Source organism: Haplochromis burtoni, unplaced genomic scaffold (assembly GCF_018398535.1).
Source record: "Haplochromis burtoni strain Fernald_Lab_line unplaced genomic scaffold, NCSU_Asbu1 Contig_23, whole genome shotgun sequence".
Taxonomy (NCBI): domain Eukaryota; kingdom Metazoa; phylum Chordata; class Actinopteri; order Cichliformes; family Cichlidae; genus Haplochromis; species Haplochromis burtoni.
Window position 1 is genome coordinate 2,889,439 of NW_024582384.1, and position 26,872 is coordinate 2,916,310.

The 26,872-nt window shown below is 40.5% G+C and overlaps 1 protein-coding gene across 4 annotated transcripts in view; it reads left to right on the forward strand.

Annotated features, from left to right (window-relative positions):
- Positions 1-22,301, forward strand: part of si:dkeyp-72a4.1 (uncharacterized protein LOC100148058 homolog) — a 113,815-nt gene extending 91,514 nt beyond the window's left edge. For 2 of the 4 annotated variants that reach the window (XR_006054154.1, XR_006054153.1), the window contains exon 2: positions 13,905-15,091. Coding sequence is in view for 2 of the 4 variants with exons in the window: in XM_042218794.1 (XP_042074728.1) it covers positions 13,905-14,023; positions 22,056-22,178 (242 nt within the window). In the remaining 2 variants the exon portion in view is untranslated. Of the gene's footprint in view, positions 1-13,904; positions 15,092-22,055 lie in introns of those variants that run through there. The other 2 variants (XM_042218794.1, XM_042218795.1) reach the window with 2 other exon arrangements.
- Positions 22,302-26,872: the final 4,571 nt, after the last annotated feature.

Sequence of the window (26,872 nt, forward strand, 5' to 3'; positions counted from 1 at the left end):
GTAAACACTAGCAGAAAGATGCCGGCCACAGCCGTTATGATCTACGGTCTAAATGTAATGTTTTTGCCACCATATCTATATTTATGGACTCAATTTATCAGAGATAAGAAAATACAACTCTACAGAAAGAAATCCATAATCTACTGATATCTAGTGGTGAACATTTTCTACACTGCAACATTAATAAGGCCATAAATCAAATAGGGAGTGTTGTCATTTTCTGACAGACCTTTTTATAATCTTTCATATATTTTGCAACCATGAGGAGTCGCCCCCTGTTGGCCATTAGTAAGGATCATTCACTATTCAGACCTGGATACTAAGGCCGTATTTTATATATGGTCTATTTCCTGCCCCAGACCCTACTGGAAATAGCAAATGTATTCTGTTTCAGCTTCTTGTAAAACATTAGATGAGGTGATCTAAAAGCCAGTCTTTAAATTGGGAAGTAAAGTTGAGGGTTAAGGGTGTTTCCACTGCCTTTCAGGCAGCATTACAATAATGGCAAGACTTCGTGGAGATACAGACATGAGCTAATAAGTGAGTGTTAGCCATTCCCTCCTGCATTTAATCTTACGCTTCACTGCACTAATCAGATAATGGCTTTATAATAAAATTAAACAGTTTAATATGACCTGTGACCACTCAGTGGACTGTATGGATGCACAACAGCAAGTTTTGCAGTTCCTTAAAGTAAGGCAGAACTGCAGAAGAGAACAAAGGAGAGGAAAATTAAAAAAGAAATGCTACTGAAAAAGTTTAGTAGGACTTGTGAAGGGGAAAATTGACTTAGCTAGATGGTCCACGCAGAGGGTTTTATTATGTGTAATCTGAATGTAAGAAGAGAGAGTACTGTAAACTCCAGCAAAACATGCGCATAGCATGAGCTAAAAGACTGCAGGTACACAGACAGGTTAGTGACTGGTCCATTGAGAGTCCTAACCATATTCAGTAGTGGTGGAACGGATCACGGTTGATCCGTAATCCGAACCGATCCCACTCCACGGTTCGGCACGCACGTGATCCGAAGATTCGAAAAAGAAAGGAAAAAAGTATGTGTATGGTGCGCGTGGTCAGTCTGTCAAGCGATAGTTATGGCTAGCGGTCCAAGTGGAGGAGCAGAGGAGTTTTCGGTATTTAAGAAGCCCTTTGCTGCCCAGTCCGACCGGGCTAAAGCTATTACAAAAGCTACTGGGGTGTTTAGCTGCAGACGGGAGGCCGTATTCCCTTATACAAAACAAGGGGTTTAAACTATGATGATGAATGTGCTTGACCCCCGCTATGATATCCCGTTGTGCGTCCACTTTAGTGGCAAGATCGTTCCAAGCATGTATGAGCAGGAAAAAATTGAAGTTGAGGCTGAACTGTCCTAGGCATCTTCTGTTGCCCTAACTACTACAAATGGGTGGACCTCCAGGGCAACGGAAAGCTACGTGACAGCTCATTATATCACAGCGGAGTGCGATATAATGAGCGGTATGTATTATTGTAGGGTCTACCTTACAATATAGAGCGCCTTGAGGCGACTGTTTTTGTGATTTGGCGCTTTATAAATAAAATTGAATTGAATTGAGTGGTAGATACAAAGCCCTACACTGCCCTATATTGAACCACATTTTTTTTAATAATTGCGTGGAATGAGTCTTGAGTTGAATGTTTTTAACAGGCAAAAAATACTTCAATAAGTTAATAAGTAAATGTTACATTTTTGTCTTTTTTTGCTGATCCAAAAATTGATCCGATCCATGACTTAAACCCGTGATCCGATCCGAACCGTGAGATTTTTTTTATCCGTTGCACCACTAATATCCAGTGCAGTCACCCAAGTAACAACTGCATCAAATAGCACAACAGCACAGAAAGCGCTGCTGCCGACAGTCTGCAAGAAAGTGTTTGAATTGCTCAATAACAACTCAATAATGCATTACCACTGACAGCTATTGCTCGTAATCATATTCTCAATAGGTCATTACCGAGAAACACTTTTGATCCGTGCTACTGCGTCACGTTTAATTTTTGTCAGGTTGTTTATGCTGTGTGCGAGTGCTTGTGTTTGTTCGCAATATCTACTGATGGGAAGTGAGGACCGAGTTCGGGCTGATAGATGGGGAAATGCGTTGACAACAATTCAGACAGCCGTGGTGACTCAGTTTCTCACTCCCACGTCACATTCCCACTGAAACTCAGGAAGTCAAATAAGTCCGCATTCTGGCTTTCTGTCCCTGAGTGTTCAGCTGCTTTAAATTTTAACATGACAGAGAGAGAGGTGGGTAAAAAAGAGGGTATTAGAGCTAAGTGGTGCCAGGTTCAGCCTTAACTTCAATGCCAAAGGAATCACTTTGCTGTTTTCTCTAAAACAGATTAGCCCTTTGATCTGTCTCTGCAGCTTGCTCCCGAGCCTCCTCTCTGTGATTAAAGTCATGTTTTAGTAAAGACTTCACTAATCAACACAGGCAACACGATTCTTTCGGTATTTTTGACTTCATTCCCCGCAGATGCGTACAATCAGGTCGAGAGGCTGGAGAATATGTGGGATCAAGTTTGCGTGGAGAAAAAAGTATTTCCCACTGACTTTGCCAGTTCTGTATTAAAAGGATGAGTGATAATGTTATCGCTTTGCCTCGGCGATCATATAACAGAAAGCAGAGACGTGAAACGGAGAGACAGCTAATATAGCAGTGTGGCAGTAAAGTGGAGCCATCAGAACCTCTCTGCATCATCGCAGTGCTTAACCCAGGATTACTCTCAGATCTTTTCTGAAGTCTGTGTCCTTGTTTACCCCCCAACCCACCCACCAGCCCGGTGAGTCATGGAGATGGGCCAGACGATGCAGTGCTTCTGAGCACCCAAAAAAAGGGTCCACTAACAGCCTGACAGGTGCAAGCAAATCCCCCCCATAGAATCCATAGATATCAACTCAGATTACAAGGCAGGAGTGGGTTTTGCGAAATAGCTGTAGAAATAATATAGAAGATTATTGCCTGTCAACATGCAGCGGACTGTATGTGTCACTGAGAATGGTTATTTTCTTATGGTATGTGCAAGAACACGGAAACACAGTTGACAGTGGAAATTGTGAAAATGGGACGTTAATGATATCAGTTGGTGCATTTTAGCCATCGTCATCCTTAAATTAACAGAATTCAGTTTTATTTACAGTATATAGCGCCAAATTACACCAGCAGCTGCCTCAAGGTGCTTTACAATCATACAACATAGAAACTGTAAATTAAACAACCTCCTATGAGAAGCACTTGATGACAGTGGGAACAAAAAAGCAGAACCAGGTTCGGGGGGGGCAGCCGTCTGCAGTGATCGGCTGGTAGAGGTGGAGGCATTAGCACATTTAAACAACAGAAGCTTACCCAAAGGGCTTTAGAGACAGGCACGTTTATATTCCAGGTCCCCAAAAAACATTCAAAATACATGAAAAGCTGAAATGTGTGTTTTGTTGTATTAACTAATTATTGGGGAAAGTAAAAATCACTGATATTTAGTGGTCAAAAATGTGCAAATTAATGATGATTCTTCTCATAAATCATGACATACTGCTCTCTCCTACAGCTGCCATTATAGGTTAAAAACACCAGTATCGGTTTTGGTATCGGCAACACTGGCCCTGTATTTAATGGGTATTTGATAGATAACAAAATCTGCAGTATCCCACAGCACTACCGACTGGAGGTTTAGGGCACAGAGGTGAGACAAAAGGCTCACTGTTGAAGATAGCTAAGTAATGATTAAATGCAGAGTGATGTTTAAACACAAAGTTAAAAAACAGACAAAAAGAATAATCAAAATACAAAGACACTGAAAGCACTGTAGCGCATATTGTGGTTTGTATTGTTGGGACTTGTCTGTAATAATGCGATCGACAAAACACAAAGATTGAGAACAAATATTGTGAAGGCCAGGAGGCTGGAGTTTGAGTTCACCGTGTGCAGTTTGTATTCCTCAGAGGAAAATATTTTAAAGGCTTGCACAGAGGGCTGCGTGAGCACCTTAGTTAATATGGCGCACCATCGCTTGACTCTGAAAGAGCTCCAGGGCATCTTGAATTTGACCCCTCAAGTCTCCAAGAATCTTAAGGGGGGAAACTTGTCTTCCACAAGTCTGATAACTCTCATAGAAGTTCAGTTCGCCTGAAGTCTGGTGACTGTTAAAGTTAGCGAATATAATTGATATAGTCGTCAAACCCTTCAAACCATTCGGTGATAGTGGAAGATGCAATTCCCATCAGGATACAAGTGTTTTCTCACACTCAGAGCAACTCTGTATTGATTTGCAGTGACCCTTTCCTTCAAGCTGACCCAAATCATGTCAGGAAAAGAGCTCCACAGATTCCCCTCACTACAGGGACTCAAAGGTTTGGGTTTTCCCTGTAATTTGTCGGGTCAGCATGGGACACTCGCTCCATATCTGTGTGAGTGCTAGTGCACTAGTGGATGTTATTGAAGTTAGTAGGATATCAGCCAGCACTTACAGGAATGCTGCAGCTGAGTCGCCCTCTGCACAAACACAAACTTCCTCCTTCTTTGCCCCACTTCTCCTCCTCCTCCATCCCTCTCCTTTGCTTTTCCATAACAAGCTGCACACAAAGGCAAGAATGCGCCAAGCTAAACACAAACCAAAGCTGCTCTCTTTCTTCATATCACTTGCATGTTGTTGGATGTGGATCTATTTTCCTTGTAGATAAGAAGTAGTCAGCTGTTCCGCCGCTGGATGCTTTGTGCATCAGTACTTGTAATTTATCCATCAGCTGGTTGCACAAAGCTGACAGACAGCTGAGGCTCTACATTCCTCATTGAGGTGTTAGTATTAAATTCAAGGATGATTTCATGTTTCTTTGATGTGCGTTTGCGTGTTGACTTAGGGATGGACCTTGGTGCCCAATCACAGCTAAGTGACCGTCTTTGTGTCTGCACCAGTGACTTTTGCAGGCTGAAATAATTCTCTTTTATTCCCTGGTGTTGAGAGCCTCTCCAAGGAGACTGAGCAGCACCTCTTTATCGCCCCATCATCCCCGCACTGAGTAAATACAAATCCCATAGGTCAAAAGTCCAGCGCTGTCCCCACAGCTCAGCGTCAACACATCATGGTTTCTGTGTACATGTGAGGAAACAGATGCAAACAGATCTCGCTCACCAAAACATGCTTTAGAATAGCCATTAAGTTTGATGGCTCAAAGCTGTGGTCGCGGTACAGCGTGTGCCTGGGTGGGCCTCTCCTGTGACTTCTGTTACATAGACTGAGCATGAAGTGAGATATTCCATTAAAAAGACCTGAGATCTGAGAAAAAATTAAAAGTTAGTTTAAAGTCTAAAAATTGAGTTTCTTTTAGTTGAGGGGAAAACAGAAAAATGATGTATTTGTGAAGCAACCGTGATGAGAGCCGGGGTGGACTGAGACAAGATAGTCATCCAGGTAGAGAGAACAGAGCAAACACAGTCTGACAGCCTGTGATTTTATTTATTTCTTTTTTTCTGCAAGTTTTCATTGGTCTGAAGTGAAAGAGACAGAGTGTGTTTGTGTGCGTGTGTGTGTGTGTGTGTGTGTGTGTGTGTTATCTCTCTTCTGCTTTTTTCCCCCTCCTGTCATAACACAAGAACTCTGCAATCTCTGCGGGGGCTATTTTCCAACCCTGAGGGTATAGACTTCTTGAAACACTGATAACAGGATCCTGTAGTTAAACCTTCAGTGCATTAGCACAGTGAGCACAGTTTTGCTGCTGTTGTTGTATTTAAACCTTGGTAAATGGCCTGCATTTGTATAGCGCTTGACTTAGTCCCTAAGGACCCCAAAGCGCTTTACACTACATTCAGTCATCCACACATTCACACACTGGTGATGGTAAGCTACATTGTAGCCACAGCTGCCCTGGGGCGCACTGACAGAGGCGAGGCTGTCGGACACTGGCGCAACCGGGCCCTCTGACCACCACCAGTAGGTAACGGGTGAAGTTCTTGCTCAAGGACACAACGACCGAGACTGTCCGAGCCGGGGCTCGATTAGTGATTGGTTTCAAGTCGTTCCATAGCTCTGTCAAACTTCAGGAAAACTTTCAGCTGGTTTTACTGTTGTCGCTTTTATAACACCATATTTGGTCACACAGTGAAGCTGTTTAAATAAAATCATGTTTTTGTTTTACCACTAGTATTTAAGGGGAAACTGTTCTAGGTGCCAAGCAAGGTTGGCGCTAAAAAGGAGTCCATCTACATTATAATAACCTTTAAATACCTGTAGATAAAGGATATATTTAAAAGATGGTTCTAAATGCAGTTTTGGTCTCTATACATAGTTTCTCTTCCACACAACAACTCTGAGTGCAGTGATTAAAAAAAAAACAAAACAAAACAAAAAAACAACGTTTTAAACTACCTTAACTAATTCAATTGAGTAAGGGGTGTGGCTGCCTTGATGTGTCCGTTAGGTATCATCCACTACAAGATATTAAACTGGACCTCTGTAACGTGTCTGTGCTGTTTGTCCCTTTTGGATCATCGTTAATAGGTTAGTATTATATCTTGCTGTGTAGTTTAAATCATCCCAGAAGTTTCTGTTTCAGTTTTAAGTGGTTTATTAGTTACTTGGCACTAATTAGTCAATATATGAGTTTATAAATGCAACATGCTAACTAGCGGTTGCGGCTAATTTTAGTACTCAACAATTTCATCCAACTTCTGATTTAAAAAAAAACAAAACCTGGCAGTGTCCAGAATACTAATGTTGAAGCTTCTTTTTGATTGATTTATTAATGATTAAAATGCAAATGTAATACAATAGACAAAGAAGTGTGTGTTACAATGATGTCAAATAAACATAATGAAAAAGTTACAAATAATAATGGCTTTTAAAACCTTATTGTTTAAGAATAAATTGCGGGTACGCAGAGTTCAATTTCCTCCAAGAAATGAGGTGGTATAGCGTCGCCTTTGAGAATTTGCATTTATGAATGTGGAATTTGGGAAAGAGTCAAATCAAACTGATGAGGTGAAATGCCTTTGAGCTGCTCTCACTGAAGTCAGAACAACCAAATAAAATGTAAAGGCTGTCTAAAAGTAAATGGAAATAAATAAATAGGAGCTAGTCTCTGGGAAAATCTCACAAAAAGCGCACAGTGTATATGTATCACTCTTATATTTGTATACAAAGTTTTTCTATGAATTTATGTAAATGTAAAGGGAAAAATCCTAACATTTCTAAACAACATGAACAAACAGACAGAATGGCTACAAACACAATGCAGAACCCTTTTGGGTTTATTGGTAAATTTGTATCTGGTCTGAGTAACTGAATAGTAAACCTTCATTGTTGAACTACTGATTTGCCAGGAGAATACTATTAGATGACTTGTATAGAATAGAGCTTCACAAAACATCTAACCAGTATAGGTCGTAGTTCCCCCAAGAACACACATGGAGTTAAACTGTAGCAACATGGATTAATGTTTTATATACTACAAAGGAACGGTATAAGAATTATAAATGGATCTGATTATTATGAACAAGCGAGTGCAAGATTCATTAAACTGAATACCTTAAAACATTCTGATTTAGTTGAGCTAAGCACCACACTGATATTGTACAAAGCACAACATAATCTCCTTCTAAATTATATTTAGAGGTTGTTTGAAATTTGAAAGGAGGAGAAAAACAAAAATTTCATAAAAGATCATGGGTGTAAACCTGTGTAGCAATTGTGATGAGGGATTAACACTGTTTTGTTGACTATATAAGTTTAAAAAATAAAATCTGGTGCTACATATAAAAATTAGATAGGCGTCTTTGGCGTTTGTTTTGGTGAAATCTAGTGCTGACATTTAGAATACGTTGTGTATGTTGGCCAATAATTGTTTTTCCTATCAAATGGAATTCTTGATTGACCAGATTTATTTATTTATGTAACCTGATTATTGCAGTCATTGTTATAATGACTGATCATTCATAAATTAAATATAAAACAGTCATAGAATTTTCTTAGCTGCCATTCAGAAAGAGTGTAGAATGATGTAGATTTATAAATACAACGTAATAACACTGATCCCTAATAATAGGGTTATCAGAGGGTTTCTGCAGGTCCCTATTTTGTCTGTTTGTTATCTGTGATATTATATACATACTTTAGGTAAGGGTAAGGAAGAAGAAGACTATCATTGAGCAAACAACAATGTAGCAAGTTTAAGCATATTAAATAAGCCATGTAAATGTTTTTAAAGCACTCAGTTTGTCTTTTTACATAGCGGGATATGCACACAGTGTAATTTGGTGACAATAAATGAAAACACAAACTTTATTTATAAGAAAGCTTTAGGTGTCATTTAACAGGCCAATTCTGCTTTTTGTGTCCTGTCTTAGTTATCTGGCATAAAAGCATGCTATGTTGTATTAACTCATAAGAACAGCAGTATCAATGTATATGTAACAGATGAATCATGTTTTCAGGGACACAGAGGAACTTTTAATTGTCAGTCATTTGTTTCGGGGGAGGAAAAAAAGGAAGGCTGATACTGAATGTTCTTTTTCAAATCATTTGAAGGTAGATTAAAAAACCCTGTACAACAATATCTTCCTTACAATTTCATCAGTTATCACAAAGGCACTTGGCACAACCTGCTCCTTGTGGTTATAAACATAATCAGTTCATGTAAAAGAACAATGTCTACGTAGGAAGTCAGGCATTGTTTTTATTTCACCCTGCTTTAAAACAGAAGCACATTGGTACAGCCATGCAAAAAGTGTGCTGGTATGCAAAATATTCCACACTGGACCTGTTTTCACATTGATAATTAACTAGATGTTATCAGTGTTCTCTGTCTGACATCTGCCTACCTGATTTGGATAGTTCTTTTCTTTATCAACACAACTGGATAGGTGTACTGGGTAGGTAATGCTTAACTGGGAGTATTAAATATCACAGTTTGCTTCCAGAGATCTATACCACAAAGCCGGATTTTGTCTTTTCCATGTAATTCAAGGGTTAACTCTGGGTTTTCTGTACTATGAGAGTGGTTCATTTCTTATCAGATTAAATCTCCATGGCAACTTAGTTTGTAATCCTAACCTGCTCCAGATTAGAGGAACTGAGGAACCTATAACAAGTCACTATTGTACTTACTGACCTCATATTAAATTTCTATGACGATTAAGCCTATTGAATTCCGCTTTTATATTTAATAGGTTTAATCATCATACGATATCTATAATATTTATAATTGAATACATGTATCCAGTCTGAAGTTTCCATATGCTCTAATTTTACTGGAATCGTTTTTATGTTCTTTAGAGATTTTTAATCTCCATTTTATCATCATCTGACAAAGTCTCTAATTGGAATAGGTGACACTCATAGGGATCATTTTCTGTGAAACACACGTTTAAGATTGGTTAAATGTTCCCAACAACACACCTTTAATGGGAACGCACAGGGGAAGCCCTGTGTTAACTTGGCAAATTGATACTCAACTTTATGTTGTTTATCCTGATTGCACTTCACTTCGGCGTATAGGGCCAAGAAGTGGGATAGCCTCAAAATCCTGCGTCCTTTAAAAACTCTTTTTTAACAGGCAGAAACCTCCAGCAGAAACAAACCTCCAGCTCAGGGAGAGGCAGTCATCTTCCATGACCAGTTGAGGGTTAGGGGAGAAAGGCTGTTGCCAAAAAGTCAAATATTTCTCCTTTAAAGGTCAAGTGCATTCACTCATAGGCTGCACTCTGTCTGGCTCTGCTGGCCAGACAGAGTGCAGCCTGGGCGCACATATTCTAAACTCCCAGCTATCAGTTGGTTTATACTGTTTTAAGCCCCCAAGGGCTCAAACTAGCACTTCCAGCTGTGGGTGGAGTCAAAACAGAAGCATGGCTCTTTTTTTGTAGTAGGTGCTGATGGGGGATACAGGTTAGTTTTTAGGAGATGAAGGTGTGACGATGCAGTTTTTGGACAGATTGAAGAAAATAAATGAGCTCGTGATAAGGTAAGACAATTAGCTGGATAAAGAAATGAAGAAGTCATCAATGCGAAACAGAAAGGAGGTGAGAACAGTGCACTGTATGGCCTTAGGTCTTTGACACTTGGTTTTCCGGTAACACCCTTTTGACCCAGCTGCTGTCTGTGAGCTCCCTGTGATCTCTGATCCTCTGACCTCACAAATGCAGCTCCCAAACACACACGTGCACCAACACACACACCTTTAAATCTTAAAATAGCTACAGTTAATAGCAGTTCCCCAGAGCCCCCAAGCAGGATGTTTCAACAGTCTGAGACCAGCCACCACATGCAGCGCAGCACAGCTCTTTCATCGTTTTCTTCCGGATTCTGATTGGAACTGGTGTTTTTTAATTTAAATTTCATTGAGTACGACTGTTTACAGCTCGCCGTCTGCTTGCGGGTTAGAGTCGGATACGGGAGCGAGTTATAGCGAGAGGGTGGTGTGGGGGCAAATTCCACGCGCTTGTGAAGATCCATCGCACGCAGATGTTGAAAACATGTGGAAGCGCTGGCTGCAAGTTTCACACACAGCAATTAGTGTAGCACTAAACGATGTGTGTTCGTGTGTGTCCTTTATGCGCGAGCTTCCCTCTTGAGCGCTTGTAGCAGCCAGCTGTACGTAAGTGGGGGGAGATTTCCGTGACGAAGTTAACTGGAGGGGTACATTTATTAAAGTTGAGCGGAGAAATGCGCCAGTGCTGATGATAACCCTAATCAAGCCCATTTTCTCATGAATGATTTTCTGATTTTATTTATTTTAGACAGAATGCATTTGTTGTCTGGTATAATATACTAAAAATAATATAGTATGTGGAGCATCATAGCAGATTGAGAGGAGCAGGTATCACCACAGAAGTCCACTGTGTTCCTCGGATTTGTACGCAGCCCTTGCAGCCCTCCTATCTAGACATGGACTCTCTTCTATGTAGGCATGGACTCATTTTGACACACTTGACAGACAGGGCTCTTGAGTTTTCTGTTTCGTACAGATATAATGGTTTTAGATGAGTCTAATTCTGATTATCTTATCTCTGACTGCACATTTCTAAGCTCAACATGGCATTAATGCTTAGCTAGTTTGCTTTGCCTTCACAGAGCAATGGATCTCTAGTCAGAGGATCGGGCTTTTTCAATTACAGAGACTTGAATTCGCTCCATGTCAGAGCATGTTATGGCTGTCTGCTTTTTGATGCTCTGGACCACGTGCGTTTCTCTTCTGTTCTCTTTGTGTGGGCTCGGGATGCTTCGCACAGCAGGAAGTGCTATTCCTATGCTTGTTCTTCAATTACTGTGTAACAGCGCTTAATACAGTCAACCAGCCTGTTAAGCAGCAGACAGCTAATTTAGCACAACTCAGCTTGATGAGCGAACAGAAAAGACAGCACTGACAAACACATCTTCCGTGTGTGTGTCTGTGTGTGGCCTGTTAGGATATGCTCCGAATGCAAATACCATATTAGACACATGTCACATTTGATGCAGTTTTTGGTCATGTCATAGCAATCCTGAGCCACTTCAGTCCTTAATTAGCTGAAACCAGAATATTCTAATGCATAAAAATTTCCACCCTAAAGTCAATGTTGATGCAACATCAAAACTTCCCCAAAAGTTGATATTTAAAAGGTGCATAATGGACATTTTATGTCAAACTTTAAGAAAATTGTAAAAGAATCACACGGACCGGTTTATGCCCGACAATATTTTCACGGACCGGCCTTTAATGTGTCGTGGATAAATACAACAAAATAAAACTAGTACCGGTACCGAAAAAAAGAAGATTTATTCATAACACGCGTGAAAAGACCCAGGAAAACCGAGTTAACGATAAAAACGATAACAAAATAACGCTGAAAACCGATAAAAACCCTGAAAACCATACATTTCACACCTGAGCCTCAACTCTCGCGGTCCGGTACCAAACGACTCACGGACCGGTACCGGTCCGAGGCCCGGGGGTTGGGGACCGCTGGTATAAAAGTCTCGAGTCTTCTTTCTTTATATTCTGCTCGGAAAACACAAACTAAGTCCAGAAAACTATTGAGACACATGCAAGCATTTATGGAAAAACAGTTTGTACAATTTTTACGGGCTTGACAGTCAACAGTCAAGTTGATATATCAATGGCCTCTGTCCAGATGATCTCACACTGCTTCAATAATGTTAATGTCAGGGCTCTGGGGAAGCAAACCCAAGGCTGATTTTTAAAAAATACACAGCGGAAAGCTACCAGTGTATGCTTTCATTGCATTTCCAGATCATTGCCATATTAAAACATTAAGCCCAAGTCATGATGCTGCATGGTAGATCGTTCTGCCAAGATTCTCAACACCGCTGGGTGAAATGCAGCCCCAAACCATGACAGAGCCTCCAGCCTTCCACTAAGATAATTTCTGATGAGACTTTGGTGAACAAATTTAAAATACAATTTAAAGTTGTTTCTTTGGCAAGTTGTTTGGCATCTGTCAATGCAACATCAGTTCATTCCTTGAGTTAGCTCGAATGCTATTTTTATGCTTGAATGACAGAAGGTCAGTGTTAAGTGGTGTGACAAAGAAAGAAAGAAAGAAAAAGAAAGAAAGAAAGAAAGAAAGAAAGAAAGAAAGAAAAAGAAAGAAAGAAAGAAAGAAAAAGTGCTTTCGTCAAAAAATGGTCAGGTACAAAGAGTGGAGCGGAAAAAATCTTTGAAAAGATTCCAGAAAGCCTGGAGAACTATTGCTCAAGACCTCTTTAAAAGTTAAAACCACATCTCGCTGCTTGGAAACAGAATATAAAGAATTTATGGGAATTTTATGAAGCCTTTTGTGCATTACTGTATATAATCAATTTTCAGTCCATCAGTTGTTTAACACTGAGATGTTAGTTCACCCACCGCCTAACATCTGATCATTCTGCTCTCTACCTGTGAGCTAGCACTTTGCAGTGACGGCTGTCTGAAATCTGTGAGGACTTGCATGCTCAACATCACTCACATTCCTCTTGGACGTGTCCAGATATGCTTGTTCTTTGCACATTCACAGTTTTTGACTCCACAGCTCTTTTAAGACGTATTCAGATGAGCGTGTTCTTAAATCATGAAGGTCTGTGTGTCTGAGTTCAGAGGGAAAACTGAAAACTACACGAGAGACGTAAGATAACATATCACGGATGAGTTTAGTAAGTGGGTGACGGGTGGGAAAATAAGAAGTGGAAATGTAATGTGCATGTCTTTATATCATGTCAAATATAAAATAAAAATGAAAGGGCTTATTTTTGTTCTTATGAAAGTTTAAACTATTGTGTATCAGCACTGAAAGCATTCATAGTCTGCTTAAAGCTTTGCTAAAATTGATGAAAGCATTAGGTTAAGGTTTGAGCTTGTGATGTTGTGTTTCATACCCATCAGAAGCTTTTCTTTTTGTAGAGTGTTTTGAGTTCACTCCAGTTTGAGCCCATTTCTCACCACGAGCTCCAGACCAGATCTCTATCACGCTGCCTGTGTCAAAGGTCAGCCTGGTCAGTCTGACACTTTGATCGAGTTGTGTTTGGAGTCTTTCTCCTTCCTCTTTGAGTTTCTTCTTCGTCTCTTGATTCTTCAGTTTGTTGAAAATGAAAGGTTGAGCGAGTTTTAAAAGCAATCGTGATGTTTGACATGATGTGCACTTTAAAATGCATCATGACTATTGTGAAATATGGGGAAAAATAGTTTTCTTAAGAGGAAAGAAGAACAATGCCACCCCCATGTATGTAGCTTAGCAGACTGAAGGGAAACCGTCTAGTCTCTGTCCAAAGCTCTGTTCAGCTCCTATAAAATGATTTGATAAATGATTTAAGCAAGTGCAGGACAGCATGTTAATTAGTTGGCTTTGGAGGTGCTGATTAGTGAGTTTATTGGATTGATGTTTTTACGATTCTAAGGCCAAACGTTAAATCTTCTCTCTGTTCAGAGTCTCCTCCAGAAAGGACAGGACGCCGCCGCAGTATGCCGGGGTCCTCGGACAAGAGCACACCGTCCATGGAGCCTACATCCACCGCTGCGACGCCTTTCAGAGTCACCGTGAGTACTGTGAGTTTGTCTTTGTTTTCCTTTTTTCTGCCTCTTCTTTGTTTTATTCTCTGACTTTGTCATTTTCTCCCCCTTGATGTGCCTTAGAAGGCTGTTTCTTATAGAACAGGTTTGCTTTTCCCCCTTTTTCTCAAGGCTCGTCTGGCATCCAGATGGAAGGATGCCAATCTGAAACTCATTTGCTTTAAGTGTTTGGAACAGGGCCTTTGATGTTTGGCGTCTATGCAACACAAATACATTTGCACAATTTGGGTTTCTACTCAGCACTCAAACCCTCATTGATTTTGATTTCCCTTCATTAAATTTCTTATTCTCATTCGAATAGTTCAAGTGAGCTAAGGCACACACATACTCCCACACCTGTTCGTGCTCGGCATCCATCCGCCATCTAGCACGCTTGTCCTCTCCTCGGTCAAGCGCGCACACAAATGCAGAGCAGTGCTTTGCCTGTCATGTTGCATAATTCTGCTGTACTTTCTGCCATGTTTAATTCAGCAGATAAACAACCAGTTGATTAAGCAAAAGCATCCTCTATGAGTCATCAATTTAAAGATAATTAGCAATTAGCGGCGCACATTTCCATTAATGAATAATGAGCGGGGAGATGTCGCCCCAGAGGTGAACTGTAAACAGTCGAAGTTAGGCCAGCAGAGCCACACACGCTCAGTAATTAGTCTCTCATAAAGAATATTCTAGCTTTGTATAAACCATCAGCCTTTGCAGGTACACCAGTGGACTTAGTTAAGAGCTTCACACTCTTGCATCATTCCTGAAACCAGAAATTATATATTTGCTTTCTTTCATTTCCTTCTTTTCCCCCACCATCAGCAATATTCTGCACTCAAATGACTCTAGTGCTCTAATAAAAGCCCACAGTCAATGTAATAACAATAAACAGTAGACCCACTAGACCCACTAGTGCTGGACCACCTGCAGAGTGACAATAAAGTCTGTTACTCATATAAGACGATCACAGTTTGCCAACCTAGAGATGGCAAAACTCTAATCTGCCCTTATAAAAAGATGGAAATGGTATTGGGGGGTGTGTGTGTGTGTGTGTGTGTGTGTGTGTGTGTGTGTGTGTGTGTGTGTGTGTGTGTGTGTGTGTGTGTGTGTGTGTGCTCGTTCTCTGACCTTTTAATTACGATTGTATATGCTACCACTGTAACCGGACTTCCCGAAATGTAAAAAAGAAAAGGAGAACTGAAAGCTTGCGGTGAGCAATATAAGAACCAAATGAAGAAGTAAAAGCTTGGAGGAGACAGAGAGGCTCAGGTAGGATGGGCTAGACACTGGGTAAGCATCTCCTCAGCAGCTCCTTTGTACTTTCCAAAGGAAAAGGGTAGAGGAGTGCAGCACTGCTGGTCACATGACCACTTAACTTGCTTCTGATGTTTTATTGATGAGCAGCAGTAACTTTTTGTGTAAAGTAAACAAGCTTCCTCAGGGAACATTTAACCCTCTCCTGCACTTTTCCCTATACTGCCCCCCTCTGGCGTCTGTCGGTATTACAGCAAAAGTTCCCCTCACAGCAACATTCTTACCTGCACATCTTATAAGTAACATTTGACCATTATTTTTGGTGACCAATATTTTCAGCTTAAATTACTGAAGGGAAACAAGATGATTTTACCAACACAGAGACTAGCAGATCATACAGATACTTCTACACTGAAGATGGATGCAATTGAGATTAATGTGCAACCGTATTATTATAAAGATAACCTTGCTGTGTTCACACTGTAGACAGTATGCTGCTCTTGGCCTCTTCCTCCAAGATAGAAAAGGGAAGATCATGTTTTATGCTGATGATGTCTGTTTCCTACTGATTAATGCCTGCAAAAACAGGACTTACTGGAAAAGCACCGTCAACTTCAACTCAGTTTCAAAGAGCTTAGTAACAAGTACAGGTATGCCTTAAAGACAGAGACAGGATGTATCTTAATGCCAAGCATACATAAATATACCACAACCTAAGAGGCAGTAAATAACCATGGCGTACACAGCACCACACATATTTTAAATCTTAGTGCATATATCTTCTGTAATTGTCCTAGCATATGTATCTGTGTGTTCCCCAACTCATCTTAGACACGTTAAAAAATCTGGATTAAACCTACGATATAAACTACCTAGTTATAATCTATATACACTCAAAAGTTGATCATCTGAAAATGAACAGCAACGGTCCGTCTACATTATGTGTACATTGCTGACATTACGTGCACGTGACATGTGCAACGTTGTACAACGCTAGCAGTGTCTGCAATTGATTATTTTGTATTATACAATGAAAATTTAGCTTTTTATCATTCACTGGTTAGATTTTTATGAAAACCCATGTTTGCCATCTCATTATATATTGTGATATAATGAAGATAAAAAAAATAGCATGCTAAATTAACGTCTGTGTTTTCATACATGAGCAAAACTGTCACAGCAAAAATCACCTGTATTGCAGGTTTTTGCTAGTAATGAATAGAATTTGACTTTTTGATGTGTGTTTTATTTTATTTTTTTTATTTTTTCATTTTTGAGCACTCATACTTTCTAATGTGGGGGGAAAGGAGGTATCTAGACTGAAAAACAAGTAAAGGAAGTTGTGAAAGTAATTTTTTTTTCTTAGCTTTATTAAATATTTAATATTTATATTATTTTTAAAAAGTCATCAGATTCTCAGAGAGCGAAGTGGGAACTTCATATTCGACTGACTCTATTAAAATATCAGTAAATCAATCATAACAGCATATTAACATTATTGTTATTGATAGTTTCATGCTAATAGAGCCCTTTGAATTGAAACTGAATATTGAATAGATGGACTGATGGATAAGATACAGACATGGTGCGCGCACAAATGTTGGAGCGCAAACGAGAAGACGGGCAGTGATTCTCCTGCATCTTCTACTTTTTTTAGCAATAACAAACCACCCCACACTTTTCTTCTACAGTGAAAAGAGTTGTGGTGACATCTAAAGTAGTCCTCCTAGGCCTTGAGCTAAATCTGTCAAAATGTTTTTTTGTCATGTACTCTGCAGCGACTGGATTCACGATCTGCATGTGCATGGTGGAATCCATGCACACGCAAAAGCACAACTTCTCTAAAACAATTGCTCGCCAGCAGGCGAGAAAAAAATGTTTCAAAGCCAAGCCAAGAATAGTAGTTCAAAATGTGACTGTAAAAGTTACAACTTGATACTTTCTAATGTGCAGTGCTTTAAAGAGCAGACAAACAAATCTTATCTAAGTCTCTCACGTCCACGTCCCGCTGATTGCGCTAGCTGAGTGGATTGATTTGACTTAGGGAGAGATAGGATAAAGAGCTAACTCCATTCTCCCTACCTTCTAGCCCCTCTTAGATAATAGCAGGGGGTCTAATTGGACAGGTAGGTCTCTTGTTTTCATCAGGTTGTTCTAGAGGAGGACAAGAGAGGTTGACGTGAAAGCAGGGAACACCCTGCTGATTGTCCAGGCACTGATTCTATCAGCCCCCATTAAGGGAGCCTGGAATTGCCAAGCCAAGGGAATAGCATTAACTCATTGCAAGCATTTACTTTAATTTCAAGAAGAAAAAAATCCCAATTACACAACTCTTAGTGCTGATTTAATGAAATTGGACAGGCTGAGATTAAGATCAAGAATGCAGGCCTGTTATATACTCGCACACAAGCGGGCATGTACAGAGCTGCACTGTAAACAAGTATCGTATTAATTATAGATGGACTCTTTTGACAGACATTAAGTTTCAGAGGCCTAGTGCAATAAAGGACAGACAGGTTGTTAAAAACCAAGCACGATGAGCAGAATATTCTATTACCCTCCTTCCCATTAGCTGTGAACCGTGGCAGTATGAATTGATTAAAGAGCTCAATGAAATTCACACTAACGTGCGACACTATAACGCCTCCGTTTAGGTTTCTGTGTAAATAGGAATTTGCAAAGGGCCTGACCTTAGAGGGAAAAACATGTAACGCTGATGAAGACCAACCGCAGCATTGTTGAACGAGAAGCGAATCAATGTAAAGATCTCAAACACCGTTAAGCTGAGCCTGCCGGGAGATTGTATTCTCATTAGCGAGTTGCTTTGGCGCGTGGCAGAGTGACGGCGTGATGTATGCCCTCTCATTAAGGTGTCAGGTTTTGTTTTTGTTTTGTTGGCGTCGCTGGCCATTTTCCCTTGGAGTACCTACAGCAAGATATAATGGGAACGGGCCAAGCGTCCAACAGCGATGTCAGCCATCTCTGCTTACTGTATGATAATTGGCGTCCTATAGTTTGCCAACATTTGTTCAGACAAACACCAGGATTATTAACCACGGGGAGGACCGAGCTTATTTGAGCATCTGTCGTTTCAAGTGCCGGCTGGACTCTCTCCCATCGGCTGTTCCTCTGCTTTAGCCCCCATCCGCCAGCAACCTTGTCACTCGTTTGGTATTCTTTTGCTTTCTCCCTCATTTAATTTCATTCTATTGCTTCTTCTATCAACTCGTGCTCTGCCACCTCCACATCGTGCTCCACTTTTTCCCCATTTATCCTGCTCCTGTAGCTCATCCCTTTTCTGCAGACACTTGCTGTCACTTTCTCAATTTTTTGACTGGTCCAACCTCTATTTCTGCTTCTTCGTCTGCTCCTATTTCTTTGCTCTCTGGAGTTGCTGAAGGCAAATTCCGTGCTGAAATTTTTTCGTTGACCCCTTCATAAGCTAATGTTAATATAGGTATCAGTCATTCTTGAGAGGAAATAGTGTGAGGGGAGAATAGGTTATTCTCTTCTAATGACCTGTATCCTTTCTAATTGCTCTGCGAGGGCTTTGACAGGTTAACTGATATATGGAGCGGTGTCTTGTATTTCTTTTCGATGATTTTTTTCTTTTTCTTTTTCCGTCTTCTCTTTTAATGTCACGTCAGTGTCTGCGTACACCGGGGAGGGTGAAATAGAGAAATTATAGCTTTGTGCGCGTCTGTCTTTTTTTTTCTCTTCTGGATTCTATTTTTCTTTCTGCTCCATTCTTCCGAGGCCATCTATCAGGGCAAGGGGAGAAGTAAAAACAAAATGAGCAGCCACTAATCAATCCACCTCGCCTGCAGGGACGTGTTTCTATTCACTGACTTATTTCTGCAAATCGAAGGGAGGGGGGCATTTTAATTTGTTAGCTGTGAATATATCAACAGTAGCAAGCGCCTCACACACGTACACTCTAGGGCTTACGAGGAAGAAGCATGGCTTTGTGAATGGCGGTGTGTTGGAATGCAGAAAGGTGCGTCTTTGTTGTCAGAAGGTCAAAATCGTTTAGCTTTTCTTTGAGACTTCTCGTCATGTCGGTAACCGTGATGCTAAATGCATTCCAGCTGCACAGTGTCTGACTCATATTTGTCATTGTTTTCTATGGGCGCCTATGCTAATTTAACCACATGCCCACATAAAACCTCATGCACTCACATACACAGACAGGATGAATGAATTATGTATTTATACGACTAATAATATACAAGAGCGGGACTGAGAGCGAATTAGACCGAGAAAAAGGAGCCCTGTCAAAAGCATCAGGTGTCTCGCTCTCTAACAGCAGTGACTAAGCACCGTTCATTTAGCTAATAGCCCCTGAGCAGAGTTCATTGGTGGCAGGTAGCAATCGTCAGCCATTTGCTGCCCACCTCTTTGTTGGCTTATGCACATATGTTGCCAGGTATTGCTAATATAAGGCTTGCATACAAAAAATAAAATCAATCTGATTGTTGCTATTCAGTATTCAAAACCGATTAAAATGTCATTATAGCACAGTCAGAATAAATATTAAACAGTTGTTCTGAATTGTTTGAGCCCTCATCCTGGTGTTAATTTGAAAAAAACAAAACAGAACTTCATAACCAACCCACAGTAATCTGTTTATTGTGGATCTCACAGCCTTTATAATTCTTTATATAGCAGTACCATATCTGTGCACATTACCTGTGTCTTGCTTTAAACCACATAAGACTTTATAACCACTTGAATAATCGCAAAGAGCTGGAAATTTTCATGTGCTGCCACAGATTTTTAGTCCAGTTCTTGTATAAATTGGCATCGCTTCTTCTTTGTCTTTCATTTGTTTCCTCAAATTTTTTTAAGGACATGTTGCACACATATACTAAGACAGTTTTTAGCTGCTGTCACTGTTAGTAGCAAAGTAACAAAGAAGATTTGACTTTTTTAAGGCTTGTTAAGTAGTTTGACATTCTTCTGAAAGTAGTTGGGATCAAGAGTGGAGTAAAAATGAGTTTTTTACTCCTTTTCAGCAGCCAATTCCCAAAGAAAAACTTTGTAAGACCTTGAGAGAAGCTGAAGAATTATTGCTCAAGACCACTTTAAAAAAAATTGCAAAAAAGTCTGGTTACTTGGAAGCAAAATCCAAAGAAATGAGGGGTACATCGAGTCTTTTGCACAACACTGGACCTCCAGAGCCACATAGGGAATTTTGCTATTGTTTTCGTGGGCTATCAGGTTCTTTGAGGTGTTAAAATCGATTCTGTGCACTTTCATATTTACCTTTTTCCAAACGTCTTCCTCCAGTTGTTTCGCTACCATCTAGAAATTCAGATGCAGCTGAGAGTAGCTCCTCCATTTCCTTTGAGCATTGTGTTGTGGGATGGTAAGTGTGCACCAACAGCACACTCAAAAAGAACTGTTCTTCTGTGTGAATACTGAATACTGGCTGTTTAAAGTACAAACTTTCCCCTCAGCATTCTGCTGACAGTACAGTAGCAGTAGTGCTGTCACCGTACTTCCCTGTCTAACTTCAGCCTTGAAAAGAACACGGCTATCCCACGCGACGCTGGATACCACACGCCCGCTAACGATACACAAACATTCTTATGACTGGCGTGAGCTTAAATATGTTGTCATTAGCAAGTCTTTGTTCGTAGGCCAGAGTGCCTCCTGGATGACAGGTGTTGTTCATCAGGATGCCGGGGCTCCTCTGTGATCAGCTGGCAGACTGTCTGGAAGTGACTCTAATTATCCCAATTCCACTGTTGCCTGGGGCGACCTGTTCACACTGTAGGTGGTAATTATACAGGTGTGTTAATGGCGTGAATGGGAAGCAGGGAGGTCCTTTAGCCTCTAGCTTGTATAAGAATATGAAGATAAATCACTGTAGGTATTAGGTTGTTTTGAACTACTTTGTTTCTTAAAGCTGCTCAGTGGATATTGAGCCTATTAAACAGCTGCCTGAACACCTGATCAGTTTAACCACTAACCAGTTTACTACTTTTTCCTACACACAGGCGTACTTTAAAATTCCCTCATCTTTGTGCTTTCACCCAAAGATGCCATATACACCCTCTTAATTACGAGTCCCTTTTTGTTTTCTTGGTCTATAATAATGTTTCTTCGCAGTTAAGTCTTTAAAAACAAAAAGGTGATAAAACAATCAGGTTTTTCGTTTGTTTTTTTTGTCTCTCCAAACTTGCAACATCATACTGTTTATGCACCACGTCTCATTATTCCCTCGCTTTTAATGCCAGCCAACAGTTGCCATGGAGATGGTGAGGCGCTTGGGGGAGTGCGATTGCAGATGTTAGAAGAAGCAAACAACTCAGACAAAGAAGAATGAGAAAACCAATAAAAGGGTGCATCAATAGAAACACTGCAGGGGGGGGGCACGTCGCAAGATTTGTCACAAATACATAATTAGTGATGTGGGGAAAAACTATAATTTCTTCATGCATATGATCAGCCTTATTTTTGTGTGTGTGTGACAATGTTCTTTTAGTTGAGCTTCTTTTTGTGACAATATGCTGGTAGTTTTATGTCTCTGTGTGCTGGGGAAATGTTTTGTGCGTCTAACCTTGTACGGACTTTTCTTTTCTAGCATGAGCCTTTTTTTCTAGCTTTGATATGATATCTGTACCCATTTATTACCCTTTAACTATCCAGAGCACTTGCTCTCTTCTTGAATTTAGGATGCGCTGCTTAAATCCTGGTATTAATATGTTGTGTCTTACTGCCAAGTTAAGCAGTGACGCTGTCTTATGACTGTCTTTCTCTGCATCAGGGCTTTCTAAGTCGACGGCTGAAGGGCTCCATTAAGCGCACCAAGAGTCAACCCAAACTTGACCGCAATTCCAGCTTCAGACACATCCTTCCTGGCTTCAGGAGCGTTGACAATGACAGGTAATTGTTTGGTTATCATTCCTGCACGCTCTGCTTCTTCGCATATCAGCTCTCGTGCCGTCCTTTGGCCGACGGCAGGTTATTTAGGTCACTGTTGACATATTGAATTGCAATGTCGGTGTACTGACAAATAATAATAAAAAAAAAGGGAAATCCACAATCAGTCTGTCGCTTCCTATATGTCGTGCTCTTTTTCTGTTTGTTCCCCCCTTCCATTCTCATGTCATGTCATAGCGTGCAGTAATATGTTTGGCTCAGAGTAGAGCTGTGGATTTAAAGTTATGTCTGTAATTCATGTTAGAGCTTGTGCTGAAATAATATATATGTTTGTTTGGTTTTGCAGTAAGGCCTAGGCATGTGCAACATTGTTGTTGACAAAAAACCAAATGAGTGTGGCTGTGAGTACACTTAACAGTTTGAACAAGTGGCTTACTAAATAATTCACCATGTGTACAGTTGTTCTAAATGAGAAAATTGGCTGCAGTGACCAAAATCATTTTTTGTCACCAGGCTGTGTACTTTGATTTTCAGACGTATTCTTTTGACTAAAATATCATTTTTGTATAAATTTAAATGTAATACTGTCAGTTTAGTCTATTTTTCGTCAGCTAAACATCATAAGATTACAGTAGACTAAATAAAACATTGACTTACCCTACTTATTTTAGTTGACTAAGTCTGTTGTGTTGTAACCCATGAGAATTGCTACTCACGGTTTATAAAACTTCTTATTTTCCTTGACATCAAATGCAAAATGTATCTACTTTTCTCTTCCTCCAAAGTGTTGACATTTTGCCAGTTTTCAAGAGAAACAGGGGAATATGGGATATACTTGTTCCATTTTTTTCAAAGAAAAAGTTTTACCATTTCCAGAGAGCAGATTAAATGTGTGCGTCTCTAATGCAAGAACATTACTTCTAAGCTCATCTTGACTTTTTAAAAAAAATAATTTCTGATTGGATCTCATCTCTTTAGAACATTTTATCTTGTTTTTATTTTTTGATGAAAGTGTCAGTACATTTCATGATTGTATAGCAAATGCGTTGTCTTTTTGTCAAAAAGTAAAGAAAAAAAGGTTCTTGACAAAAACTATCAGGAAAATTTGTCAATGAAATTAATACAAATTAAGATGGCCTGTTTGCCTGTTTGCATATGTACACTGTGATCAGATGGAGACAGTATGTGTTACTGTACAACCAGTGAGTCGAGTACTCTTGCTTGTACTGTTGTTGGTCCGTCAGCCAGCCGCAGAGGAGAGTGAAGTTATAACATACAAAGAGTTGAAGTCCAACACTGTGAAAAGTGTCCACTGTAAGCACTGTCTGTGCTTTTTATGTCGTGGTTTTAGGTCTTTGAAGCTTTTGTTTGCGGTTCTACCGTTCTCAGAGAACTGTGTTGTTGCTCGCTTCCGTACTCGAGTCAGCATTCTGAACACCCATACTTCATCCACTTCTAGCGACGCACAGCCGGGGTGGTCCACAGGGAAACATGCACGCAGACACATCTGCAAGACCATAAACTACGCTTAAGGGGGACTGACTTGCTTTTAAAACCAGCCTCATGTGGCCACTCGAGGAACTGTCGGTTTTTTTGACACTTCCAACACTCGGCAACCCCCGAGGCCTGAGGACCAATCTTGCGCTATTACTTTGGTATGAAAGTCAGATTAAAGAGACATCGACTGTCTCTGAGGAAACCCTTTCATGTTACCACAGAGAACACCACGAGTCACACAGTCACAACAACCTTAAATGTTAAAAGCTGTAATAAATAAACAAAGTAACAAGACGTGAGCGCGCGCTCGTACTTTAGCTAATCCAGGGGTCCCAAATGGGAGCCGCACTGCTGAAATACAGGGTCAAACGCTAGTCTTTCTGGATGCTGGCAGAATGATGGGAAAATATCACCCTTAAAGATCAGCTTTCAATAAACTATGCAACTGATGATTAACACTGTCTGTAGGAGCAAAATTACACCTATTCCCTGAAACAAGTCACAAGGCTCGCAAGTAAACACCTTGATGACAAACTCAGGCTATGTACTTTCTGCCTTATAACACACATGGCATTTGCTGTTGCTTTCTTTTTTCTTCTAAAAAATAGACATAGATAGTTACAGTCAGTACAAGTCTGCATTTGATAGCTTTATTTATAGAACTGATTAAAGTAGTTCCTTAAAAACAGTTTCAATGTCGTGTATTAATAAACTCATAAGATCATTTTTTGACAGCCCTACCCTGCCCACCACAATTTCCCGCATGCATTTCCATCAGTCCTTGCCTATACAGCACATATCTATATTTGGATTTCTACCCCACAGCGCTACACATGTAATATTGTTTTGCTTCTAGCTGTGATAATGGCCAGTTCGTCACAGTTTCCTCAGAAGTTCAGCCACTTGGCAAATATTTGCCCCCCTGCCTCACGGTGTCAATTAGTATTCCACACCAAGCTGAGCTGACCTGTAATCACACCCTCGTCTCACTCTGGACTTTTTTTAATGCATGCATGACTAACAGTTATCACTCCCAGTACATATCTTTTGTGTGCCTGGGAATAAGCCAGGATGTCCATCTGCGGGGTTTAATTAATGGAGGTGCTGCGTTTGAAGAGATGTTCTATTGCTTTCCATTTCAAAACTGGGAGCGGAGTGGCTTCCTCTCTTCGTGCTTTTAATGAGGCATTAACATTACTGTCAAACTATCACAAGGGGACACTAGTGATTGTTCAGTGCGGAACATGGCGAACTGTTCTCTTTGCTGCAGTCAGACAAAACGAGCTAACCTCCTTCTTTGTCCCGCTGTCTTTTCTCATTCTCTTACCACTTATACATTCTTTTTTCTTCTTTTTTTTTTTATAACTTCTGTGTTTCTATTCTCCATCTCTTCTATCCATTTCAGCCTTATCACTGTTCAGCTCACCCCCCCCATCTCCCCAGCTTTTTCCCTCCATTCTTCAAACAGCAGCAAGGTTGCCTAACCTATCAGCGTTTATGTGTTTCACTGATAAAGCGCTCAGCAAAGGAGGTAAATATGGGACAGGAAATTGGAATGTCCAGGAGGTGTCTTATCTTACCTGACTTAACACAGAAATACGCAGACCTCAACTGCAAGTGTACACATTGACTGCTGTGTAATGGTGCGCCTCCGAGCCAAGCACATACATACCAGCATGTAGTGGGAAAAGGGGGAAATGCTGCTCTGGTACTTACACTCTTCTAAGATGTTATTTGGGCAGGCGATGGATATCATAGAATATGTGTGCGCGTGTGCCTTTGTGCTTGTGTGAAAAATAGGGAAAAAGGATGAGAAGGGACACGGAATGAGAGAGTAATGTGCTGTGAGAGGAGTCTGTGACACTCCCTGTCAGCCTGAGAGCTCCCTCCCCACGGGGGAGACTGCGTAAGAAGACAGGCTTGGGAACTGGCAGGAGAGAGAAAAGAGATGATGAGATGTGGGAGAGATGGACTGAAGAGAGAGCGAGGAGGAGGAGGAGGGGGGGAATCTATAGCCTGAAAGCTCCTTGGCGTGCATATGTTTAGACTTGAATGTTTGGAGAGGCAGCAAGCATTTTTAGTATTCATTGAACATCTCCAACACTGACCACTGCTGTGCCCCTATATGGTAGGAGAGCTAAAGAAACATGGTATCAAAGGGGCTCACTTCTTAAGTAAGGGATAACACTCTTAGACACGTCCGGTATCAGGAATTAATGGCCTTTACTTTGTTTCACCCTTTACTTCATCTCTTAATTCCCGATAAAATATAAGTCGGGCATTTTCCTACTTATTCTGTAGTCACTTGACAATCGAGGGGAAACATTTAAACAAGCCTTAATGTAGTTTTTCATGGTTACGGCTAAGGGTTTGACTAATACTCTTGGATGATGATTATTTACTCAAGTAAAGAAGATGAACCCCTAGTTTGGAGGTTTTTCTTTTTCTTTAGTCCGTTCACAAGTTTCTTACAGTTTGACACTGGATGCATGCATTGATATATTCTGGGCTGATACCAGTTTGTGTGCTGTTTTGTTTGTATTACTTGTGTTGCTCCAGGAAAAGAAAGCGATATTACTGTTTAATACTTGCACCATTTATACAACATGAAAGTGATGTCACACAACATATTAACCACCGCCTTTCCGCCCTGAACTTATTTGCAGATAGGCCGGTATCGGCTAACGCTAATGTGTGACCATTATTACATTAGATGCAATTACATGAAAAGGAAATAGCATTTTGCATGCAGCGCCACTAAAAAAGGCATGCACAGTGCAGAAAAGCATGGTAACAATAAGCAGGTGTAAGTCTGTAATAAAAATCATGGTTTAAATCATGGATCGAGGGTAAAATGTGATGGTGTCGAATGAATAACATGCAAAATTATTGAAAGAAATTTGCAAGGGTGATGGCCGGAACTGACTCGCCAGAAGTCTAGAGCCTTGGTTTGCTTTGTGTTAAGGGTGAGGATGTGTGTTTGACATGTCAATTCCTTCACCGCTCTCCTGTGTGCTGACTCATCTTGACTGCTTATGTGGCATACAACGGTAATATTATCGGGAAACTTTCTAATGTAGTTGTTGTGTCAGCGTTGTGAACAATAATGGACTGATTCTGTACTCACCTTTATGGTTTTGGATGCTGTCTACTTTGAGAGTCTAGTGTCTCTGTGTAAGGAAGTCCAGGATCCGTTATATTGGT